Source organism: Apaloderma vittatum, unplaced genomic scaffold, assembly GCF_000703405.1.
Source record: "Apaloderma vittatum isolate BGI_N311 unplaced genomic scaffold, ASM70340v1 scaffold11360, whole genome shotgun sequence".
NCBI lineage: Eukaryota > Metazoa > Chordata > Aves > Trogoniformes > Trogonidae > Apaloderma > Apaloderma vittatum.
In genome coordinates this window covers 1-11,518 of record NW_009694006.1, presented here as the reverse complement: position 1 = coordinate 11,518, position 11,518 = coordinate 1, and the positions used below count along the sequence as shown (strand labels likewise).

General features: G+C 36.6%; 1 protein-coding gene across 1 annotated transcript; it reads right to left on the bottom strand.

Annotated features, from left to right (window-relative positions):
- Positions 1-3,143: 3,143 nt before the first annotated feature.
- On the bottom strand, positions 3,144-10,830 carry KDSR (3-ketodihydrosphingosine reductase). Its single transcript, XM_009865910.1, has 5 exons — positions 10,643-10,830; positions 8,845-8,928; positions 6,041-6,124; positions 3,962-4,063; positions 3,144-3,605 (listed from the first exon to the last, which is right to left on the bottom strand). The coding sequence occupies exons 1-5, from the start codon at positions 10,826-10,828 to the stop codon at positions 3,486-3,488; spliced, it is 576 nt and encodes a 191-aa protein (XP_009864212.1). The 5' UTR covers positions 10,829-10,830; the 3' UTR covers positions 3,144-3,485.
- Between the last annotated feature and the right edge of the window lie 688 nt (positions 10,831-11,518).

The window sequence follows — 11,518 nt, the reverse complement described above, 5'->3', positions numbered from 1 at the left end:
AGCCTAGGTCTAAGGAAAAAAAAAACAACAAACAACAAAAAACTACGAAAACAAAACACCAAGCCCTGCAAATTAATTCATCCATTGCTCTTCATCCCCTCAAAGAACTCAAGAGATTACAAGGCTTTGTTGATTCTCCATTTATTTTGAGAAATATAAAATATGAAATCTAATTTACAGTTCTGGCACAAAAATGATGAAGCAATAAGCACAAAGTTTGGTTTTGTGGTTTGTTTGGTTTTTGTTTGTTTTTCTGTTTGTTTTTTTTACAAATAATGTTATGTACTTCTACCATTTAAAAGTGCCTAGAGCTTTTCACAGCAAATAAAGTTTCTTTACCTATATTTTTTTTTCTTAGTAAAATATTAAATCTGTTTAAATTGCACATGAACACCCTGGTGAAGTAAACTAGATGTAAAGTTACAATAAACTGGTAAAGCAAACAGTCATTAGAAACTACATGGAATGGAAATGACCATCAAAGCCTAAATCGAATCTTAAAGATCGACCAAGAAAACAAGAGACAAGACACTGACTGATATGGCACAAGTGATTAAATTATTGACAATCTGACAAAAAGTAATAAAGCCTATTTGAAGTTCTTCACAGATCTAATACACTAAAACATTTCAATGCAGAGGTTTTGTAACATTTAAGCTGGCAAAATAGTTTTTCAGCTGCTAAATATTTTTCCACAAAATTACAAGGCATCTCCTTCACTTAAAATTGGACCTTAACATGAGTACACTGGTAGAGAACGTGCATAAGAAAACAAAAATTACACCACAGGTTGGCGCAGGTGACGATATGCTATGTTTTGACAACAAAACAGTTGAGAAGTTCATCAGTTAAAACCAACTGCATCAACTTGCACCAGCAAAAACTAGAACATTTAAAAGATTATTCTTGTTCCTTCAAAAAACTTGCCTCCCTCAAATTCCCACAACCGCTGAGGGGTTCAGCCTACACTTTTCCTGTCCATACAACCACTTACATTGTGCAAAGTTAGGTAGGAACTGAAGTGTCCAGAGATCAGGGCCAGAGCTTTCACCTCGTGTTCTTATTCCTCCTTCCCAGACCCCTGTGCTGAACTGTATCAGTCATTATTTGGAGGACTCTTCAGTCAAGAAAGAGCGATTAGTGATCTAGAGACATCCAACCTGAAATATTTGAGACGTCCAGCTGCCATAGTGTCTTGCGTGTGCTCTGACCTTCTGGATTTTGTTTCTTAATGCAAACCCTTTAACATTCCAAGCTGATGATGCAAAAAATTCAAGTATCCAAAGTCTTACTGGTTTTAAAGTTCTGACTGTCAAGCTTGTGTCGATGTCGAGCCATTTACACGAGCGTTTCTTTCAAACCACGGCACAACCATTTTTGGTATCTTTTGCAGATGGTCAAAGGAATATTTGATTTGCATCAAAATATGAATTAATGTAGATAATGGGTCCAAATGGCATTGTTATATTGCTTTAAGAAACATAACAACGTTGGCAATGGATGTATGATAAATGCTCCACTGCGTCATTCACATTAAGCAGCATGGGAAGCATATGCACACTAGATTTCTTTGCACTGAAGCCCAGCTGTTAAAAAAATATGCAAGAATACACGCTAATCTCAAAATTAGTATTCTATTACAGGCATGCACAATTCCCAGCTGTTAAAAAAATATGCAAGAATACACTCTAATCTCAAAATTAGTATTCTAGTACAGGCATGCACAATCTCATATAGCTAAACAAAATCAGGAGAAAGGACCTAAAACATAGGCTTTGTGAAGAATTCCATAATGCTGCAACATCTGCAATCTAATTGCAGTCTAACCATGTAAAATGAGAGCGCTGATGTGACCCTCCTCCAAAATTGTTTGTAAACCAGGCAAGATTAGTCTACGTGAAGAAAATTTGAAAAGCAATCAACTGAATTCAGAGAGGGGGAAAGAAAAATAGCCTCACTAAAATTCCATTTTAAAGGTTTTTCAGTTAACCACCTATTATTTTTCATCCCAATTTAACTTTTCTTGAATATACATATAGAGTATCTTAACACAAGCAATCAATTTTGCCTATTTTGTTGTTAAATACTACTTTCAACAAAGTGAAAGTGCCAAGGTTTACATGTGATTTCAGATTCAGAGTGCTGACTAAAAATGGAAGATATAACAGTGAAAACACAGCAGTGCTAACATATACAAAATATGCAGCTTTTGAAAAAAAAGCAGCTCACAAGGCACTTGCTACAGTGGTCCATTAAACAAACAGTATATATAGTGCACCCTTAAAACATCACTGTTAAGCATCAAGCTTTTTCAGTGTTAAACTTATGATTTATTAGAAACAACCACTTGGTTCTGTGTATTCCGAAGCAGTTATTGAGCAGCCTTGTTTCATATAATGCAAATGAAACAAAGTACAAGCGGGGCGTAGGAAAGCATTTTAAATAATTTCTTGTCATGTGAAATTCTCTCCGTGTAGTGATAAAATTGTGTGGAATGCTGTTCTGACACAGACCCCTCTCTCCCAAAAAGCTACATTCCTGCTACTGGAAGAGCCTGACATTTTAATTACAATTGATTCTATCACCAGCTACCGGTTTGGCTCATCATTTGCAGCTTTGAAAAATAATGTGCATAACAGTAGCATTAAGCTACTTTCCTTTCCAGAGCAAAAACTGGCAGATAAGGAAAAGTAAGTATCTGTAAAAATTGTACATTATTTCAATGGCTTAAAATGCTGAAAGTCATAATCAACACACTTGATACTGGTTTGATTTTCGTTTGTTCACAACATACTTCAAAGGCCAGAAGAGCTGCAGACCCTATCACATCTCCTAGCATTTCCCTGTGGGAACGGGTTCTTCATCTCCCTTTACAAAGTATGTATGTATTAAACCATACTTTTTAATTATTCCCAGACTGAGAAAGCTTCGATCGTACCAATGTACCTGCCATCTTAAGGTTTCCACAGTTGCGTGTTGGACAGAATAAGGAAAGCAGTCATTGACAGAAGGATCTGTAGACTGGCCAAAGGAAAAGCTAACATTCTAAATTAAAAACAGTCCCAAAATGCTAGTGAAAGGTACCAACTTTTTCAGGGGACTTTGACCTACTTCAGTCCAGTCTGTCATGGTACTTATTTTGTCCATAAGCACCACAATGAGAAAACTTAAGCATCTGTCCAGAATTACCGCACATAGTCCATCTCAAATTCTACTCTGTGGATCACTTAGAAGTTCCCCAAATTCTCTCCAACATAAATCACCAAAAAAAAAAAAAAATTAATCTAATCCTCATTCACACTTTTGCATAGTTTGGCATTTTCTGGAGCTGTACTTTTGTTTTCTTTCCTAGCTTTTGAGGGGACTCATCTGCCACATACGCAAGTACTTCCAGTCAAAATCCTTCAGGAGAAGAACCGAGTCCCGCTTAAGCAGCAAGCTGTCCAGGACTGTTTCGATGTTCTTCTTTCAATTCAAGTAAAAGATTACTCAGTTTTATCTGCACTTTCAGATTTTTCCCTTTGCATCATGCAGCGGCGAACTATGCTGTCAAAACTTCCTAGGTAAAACAGGCCAACGATGCGAAAAATGCCCATGCAAACAATCTGGAAACAAAGAGAAACATTTTTCAATTCATTTAACATCCTGGATAGCAGCATATTATTTACACATGAAATAAAAAGAGTTCCAGGCAGGTATATTATATAATCTAAAGAAAACAAACTCATGAAAACCATAACAACTATGTAACAGTTCAGGACTGAGTAGCAGGTAGTAAGCTTAGCTTTCCCTCCACCTTGCTGCTTCAGCTTGAAAATACTGCTTCAGTTTCCTGAACCTCCGCCTCCACGGCATTAACAGCCATTTGATGAAAAAATAATCAATCTTTTCATTAAGTTCAACATTTTAAAGCAATTCAAACTATAAGCAATTGTCACTATGGAGCATTTCCAAATCTCACCTGCTGAAGACCTTCAGTAATAGAAGTGACTGGTGACATTCCACTTGTCAATATTGAGAGCATGTAACCATCTGACCCAACGGAGCTGTTAAAGTTCCCTTGCTGGATGGAAGGAAAGCAACAATTAAGCAAAAAGTAATTTACCCAGCTGTGGCAAATCATGATGTGTGTCATTTCTACAGCTATTATTAATGAACGGAGCCAGTATCACTAACAAGTATTTTTATGTAGAAAAAATTAGCACAACGAAGAATCAAAACATTCAAAACCAGTGCTATACAGCAACATTCTAAAAGTCATTCACTTGAAAACCGACAAAGAAGCAAACCTCTCTTTCGACTCTGCAGATTTCTTTACAGGACAGAAAGGCTCTAAGTTTCCTTCAAAACCCACCTGGCCTGCCCTAGGGGATCCTGCTCTGGCAGGTGGGTTGGACTAGATGATCTTTCAAGGTCCCTTCCAACCCCTGACATTCTAGGATTCCCTTCGAAACACGCTTACTGATGGAGAAAATGCACGACAGTCTCCCTGTATGTAAACACATTTCAGACACAGAATGAATGCCTAACTCTGTCACATCACCAATCTACTCTAATTGTAGAATAAACTTCTGCTTGCCTTCGGTTAAAATTAGTTCACTACCACATGAGGTTTAGCAGGGGGGTGTATTCAGCATCATAGAACAGTTTGTGTTGGGAGGGACCTTAAAGATCACTGAGTTCCAACCCCTTGGCTAGGGACACCTCCCCCAAGATCAGGTTGCTCAAAGCTCCATCACTGACAGGTCCTCCCTCATCTCTGTCAGGAATTTTTCACCGATCCTCCTCAAAACAGTGAGATACACGGCCCGCTAAGCAGTGCAGCTGGCACAGGAGCAGGGACAGACACCAAGAAAAAATTGCTTCTTTATTTTTCTGAATACCCATCAGGAAAAGCGCAGCCCTATAGCTCTGACTCGCAGGCTCCCATTTGTTTCCAGCAGACTACGCTGAAAAATGGACTTTCTGAAACACTGCAGGATGCCATTATGGAATGTGAAAAAGAAAGGAGAATATGATGTTCCAGAAAAACCACAGGAGTGAATTTATGCAAAGTAGCAGAGGATATGAGATTTGGTTATTTCCCGGAACACACCTGAGAGGACTGTGAGTTCCTTACAGTATCTTTTAATTTCTATTTCAGTCTCTCAGCTGATGGCTTGAGTGCAAAGAACACATCTGAACTAACGTATCACTGAAGTGCTGGAAAGCACAGTGTAGAAATACCAGGTACTTCAGATAAGAAGGGAGCTTGGTTTTCCTTTAAGCACCAAAGCAGAATACAATGTCAGGTAGTACTTGCTTTTGAAGCTCACCACCTTAAAATCAGACATAATTTTGTATGTGCTATATTTGTGAATATAGCTATATATTGTGAATATGCTGCTGAAACTCCACAAATGAACGCCTGCTGTAGATTTAAATCATGTTGATGATCCAGAACATTCGGAACCACAAACTACAGATTTCAGGATTTAGTCACTGTGCTTTAAGAACATGAAAAATTCCTCAGAAAAGCAATACACCTTTAACCATCAATAGCTTCATTTTATGTATAAAGTGTGATTCATAACTCACACTTAAGACGTTAAAAGCCAAAAAGGCTGGACTGCCTTCATTTATTGTAAAACTATATTTATATGAACTCATCTTCAAGAAAAAATATCCAACAAGCTTTTGAGGTTAGACAAATAGTATTTGATACATCAAAAGTCAATAGAGTTCAGTGCTTTGAAGTCAGTCACAACCTGATTTTGAGACATTGCATCATACTGATGCATCATTTTGTTCCATTTAATGTGCAACTTCAGATACTTCTTAGTTCCAAGAGACAGTATAAAATCCTTTGTGGGCAGAGAAGAATAAAGAAAATACTTCCCGTTCAAACTAGCTAAAAAAAGAGTACTGTTTCACATCAATTCATTTTGCATTTAGTTTAGCAATTGTCTTACAACCTTAAATGAGCGTTACATGTCATCCTAGTCTCTTCAACCAAAAAAACCCCACAATTTAAAACAATTTAAAAAGGTAATTTACTTACTATGGCATCTTTGACTATAACTCTGGCGACTTGCTCTGCTTGGCAAACAGATGAGGTCTCAGAAATTAGCTTCGTCTCTAAGGGCTTTAGCAGAAAAACACTAATGTAAGTTTGACTAACACCACAGAGGAGAGAAAAATAGCAAGATCAAACTTTGGTGTGGGGTCTTACATCACAGATGACATCACTGTTCACAAGTGGTATTATACCGTCACCTAAAACATCCACTTAAAAGGTAAAAATCATCTTCATAAAAGTCTAATTTTATGACGAGGACTGCAAATTTTTCCTTGAGTATCACTTTTTTATATTTTATTAGTAATAAACTATTTTAAAAGTGTGGAGTTTTTCTCCAAGTATTTTATTTTCAGTAGAAACTATCAAAACACTTAAACTACATCTCCTCAACACATCATTTATGGATTTTTCCCAGAAGTTAAATTGAAAATAGGCCTGAAATATTGTAAGATCCTATAAAACAACTTTTTTTTTTTTAAAACCTCTCAAACTCCACACACTGGTATCCACCAAAATCCATCACTGCTTTTAATTCTTTACGTCACAGAGCATTTATGTCACTTTACCTCACTAGAAGAAAGCAGTTATGGTTATCTTAGCAATCATAATTTCTTTCACAAAAAACCCTAACAATTAACAAACAAAGAAAAACATCCAACAAACAAGTCTGGTCTGCTACAAAAACAAAAAGAAAAAAATATGCTTGTACTTATTTAGAAGGACATTTGTCATTCATGTCCTTTTACCAAACAAAACAATGACAGAGCTAACTGCACAGCAAGCTATTTAAATAATCAATATATTAATGTAGATGGTTCTGTTGATGAAGAAACAACAACTAAATCAGGGAGAAAAGAGTACTTGGCCACAAGTTTACTTGTTGAAATGGCTAATTTGGTTCCATTTAATAACAATATTTAATTGAAGCATTCAAGCCTAGTCAAATACTAGTTTAAAACTAGTAAACTAGCTTAGGACTAGAAGGACTACTTTAATTCCAAGATTGATACCTTTAAAAAGCACTTCTTGGGAAGAGCTGAGCAACTACAGGTTTGTCTCTCACTATCAATACAAAGTACTACAGAAATTAAATTTCAAAGAAACAGATATTGTTAAATCTGTGGAATTATGAATTCTGATTTTATTTATCAGGCCCACTGAAAACTTTATTTTTTTCAGTACAGGTATTTTAAGGGGGGAGAGGAGGGTAATAAGTGACCTTCCCAGCAGAATCACATACAAACATCTCCTACATGCTTTCCTACAGTCATATATGGCTTATGTCATTCTATCACCATCTCATAACCCTTATGCATTTTTGAGCTTACTGGCCAGTATCAATCATATCTGAAAGAGATATAGGGATGTCAATAGTTGTTGTTCATAAAGCAGTTACATCGAAAAATCCTGCACAACCAACAAAACCTAATGATTAAATTTTCTTTCACTACATTCGATGATTACAGAGAAAAACATCCAGCCCTTTAGGATGCAAAATACAGAGACAGATGTACCAAACTAAGTGGTATTAAATAAACACAACAATAAGGAGTATCTGAGCTCTTGCTGCAATGCAATACATTGCAGGGATTTAAGGTGAACCATCACAATAGGAGCTAGTCACCAAAAGACTTCACGGATGCTAAACCAAAGCCTAAGCCTATGCTTAAAAGACAGCATCTTCTTGACAGCTAAGACAAATACCAGAAATTTCTTTTAAATAGAAACCTTAGATGAACATTGCATTTTGCCAGTGATTGTATTTCCCTGGAACAGGCTATTATGAAGAAAAAAAAGTCCCAGAGACTATGCAAGCTATATAAGTATCTGCAGATGTCTAATTCTGGCACTTCACATTGATGTGTGGGAGTATACATTTAATACAGAATATAAAGAAATTATGAGGTAAGAATTATGTTATACAATCCTAAACAAAGGGTGAGAGACAAAATGGAACTCAACCCCAATTGCCTGCTATATGTCATGAGGCATCTTGAAAAGGCTGATCTCCTTAGATATCAAGTTTCTAGTTCACAGCACGCAGATAAGAAAAATAAGACACGTTTTTTTCCTCCGGTTACCTGATACTTCAGGCTGAACGGGGGGCCTGAATGTAGTTTCTCAATTTATACTTTATGTGTAGCAACATGTCAAATGACGAGAGGCAACTACATTTTTCAAGGTCAAAATGTCACATTTAAGGTAAGCCGAGGGAAAAAGCCCTCCTGCTGACCCACCCTTCTGGAAAGTGCTACTGCCACTTGTGCCACAACCACAACGCAACAGAGTTTTGCTTCCTACTTCTGTACTAGACAGCAGCCACTGCTGAACTGTGTCACATCCATGCAGCACCGTCAGTTTGCAGGCTTCTCTGCGGGAGCTGAGGTTTATTTTGATCTGTCACATGTATCGGAACAACTGCATTTATCAAAGATGCAGAATAGGAATATTATTTTTGGCTCAGTAAGCTTTGATTTCCAAACAAATAGTGGTTTTACAGTTTATCATCCTGCAACAGTATTTCGACTGCATACAGAAAGCCTTTGCAATGTTTCAGGTGTTACAGGTAGGTAGTTCTTCCACTAAAAGCTAGAACAATAAACTAAACAGAATTTTCCTACAAGCTATTTAACTCTTAATTTGCTAAAACTGAAGTGTTTAAAAGGACTTCTAAAAAAAACTTAATATGCACTGATTTCAAGAATACTATGGAAGTAAATTAAATGCATTGCTTACTACAAAGCAAAGCTATAAAAATGTTACAGTATTACTAAAGGACAATTTACCTTTGTTTTGCTTTCTTCTGCAAAGCCAGGTGTGTCCGTATCTGGAGGATAGGCCACCGTTATGTAGATATTATAAGGTTTTACCTGTATTGTACAAAAGCATTATCTTAATACTAACAGCTTTTACATGTCCCTCGTAACTCTTACAGCAAATACAGCAAGCATGAATTTAAATTGCTTCTAGTGTTAAGCCACCCTCACATCCAGCACTTGCAAGATTCAAAGATCTGTCATGTCAGAAAACAAAATAGCAAAGATCTTCAAAAAGATCATTGTGCTTTGTTTAATAAAAATACTCAAAAACCTTGCATTTGATATAATCATCTGATGAATCTACGTGCTTTTTACGAAAGCAGTTTAGCCCTGTAATTTTACCAAATTACTAAACCATTGCCAAACACATACCCAACATTCACAAATACAAAGCCAGAAAGGGGTTTTAACTGAGGCTTATCATCATGCTTTTTTGTTGTTATGTCAATATATTTTCACTGCTGGACAAAAATGAGAAAAAAAACCAACAAAAATACAAAATTCAAATCCGATATCTTTAGGAGGTATACTCCAGTCTCAAGTTTTTCAACCCATGGTATAAAACTTGCAAGGGGTCAAAGTCTAAGGAGACAAAAAATAAGTAGAAAATGTGAGGAAAAATGGAAGGTCTGATTCAAGGATTGCATTTCATTATGTATCAGTATGTATGTGTCACAGAATTACTTCACTTACTACACTACTACTCGGAAACTACTACAATGCAAATCTGAACTCCAATGCAAATAAAGAAGCTTTTAATGAAAATATTCAGAAGGCTAAGATGAAGCCAAGTGTTGTAAAGCACTAAGTGTTCTTTTTTATAAAACCTTCCGTTTTGAAAACACTTACTAAAACACCACATCACAGGCCCATAAATGCTCTATTTTTCATTTTGAGTAATTCAGTGTTCACAAAAATACCTATCACCAGTCTGAAGAAAGGCCCTGCAGTCATGTCATTTTATTTGGCAGACCAGAAGCGATTAGAGGTAGTTTTACTCCACATTCTTATCCTGATCAAGGCATACAACTACCTTGAACAGAACACAGTAACAACAGGGACTATGGAAGGGTCGAGAACCAAGCACAGCATATATTGACACTTAAAAATACTCATTCTTAACAGAAAAATAAGGGAAGTCATTTTCAAATCAGTTGGGCCTGTCTTATTACCGTGTGCTTACCAACCCTGCGCCACTAATAATGAAAAGAACATCCGTTTGGTTTTTAGTCTTGACTTGAGCATAAGCTTAAAAATGTGTTTTGTTTTGGTTTTTTTAAACAGGAAAAAGCTCATACATACCAAAATTTAGAAGAGTGAACCACTGTACCAACTTCATTGTTTCACGTGGTTCACACACCACTTACACAGTCTCACAAAACCAAGTTAGGAATCACTGGCCCGCCCTTCATGCATCATTCTGCACTTAGAGCCTTGAGAAAGACTTTTACTTGAAAGATTCAGAATCCAAGTCCTTTTAGTTAATACAAAAGATTTTTTAAAAAAAAAAAAAATTCTGCAGATATGGTCTTCTTCAGTTCTAGGAAGAGATGCCCTCTTATGCAACTGAGCTCAGCTTAGTTTTTGCAAGCCCACGCAGAGCGACGGGATGGCAGCGCTGCCACGGAAAGGGCCAACACAACACAGAGGTATAAGCAGCTGCACAGGGCAAAAAGAGAACTACTTAAATGAAAACGTGCTCTGTCGCTCATTAAAAAAATACTTGTGTTTACAATCAAAAATACTTCAATTATTGCACACATACCTCCATTTGCAGGGCTTCAGCCAATCCTCGAAGAGCGAACTTTGTTGGAGAATAAGCGGTATAACCAAACAGGCCTAACTGCCCAGCCTGAGACGACACAAACACGATCCTTCCCATCCTTCGTTCCTTCATGGTAGCGATGACTGCTCGACTTGGGTAAACACTACCCAGATAATTCACAGCCATTAATCTCTGCACAAACAATATTAATAGGGTGTTTAAGCCACAGAATCCTTCATAGCCAAAAACCTCACTTCAAGCCAAATGAAATCCAGTCTATCTACAAGTCTTAATAGCATCCAGGATATACTGGTAATACTGTGAACCATACGGCCCTCAAGGAAAAAAAAAAAAAAAAAAAGAGGGAAAATCTAACCTAAACAGTTTCCAGGAAGCAATCCATTTACGCATGATGTATGAAAACATACTGAAATGAAAGTTTAAAGGGCTTTCTAAAACAGGAAACAGGAAAAAATTATACGTATTTATGCATTTCAGAGATTTTAATCTTTGGCAGGATAAGCGGAAGTCTTTAATTTCACTTTCTAGAAGACCTAAGCCACAGCTGATAGCCTATATAAGCAATAAAATGGATGCTTCAATTTCATTTAAAATTATTCCTATTTAGTGTTTTCAGATGATTTCAGATGATTATTTGTATGTGACTGGGGACCTGAGGGCTATGGGTATAAAGTAACCAAAACACAAGGGTTTGTTGGGTTTTTTTTTGTCTTTTCAACAGAGCAGCAGCTTCTCAAGCTGCAAACAACTTGTGCACAGAGATGAACCCTGCTAACAGTCTAATGTTTTCTTAAACATTTAAAAATATTTTTTAACACCTAAAATATGTTTAATATATCAAATATACAATATATA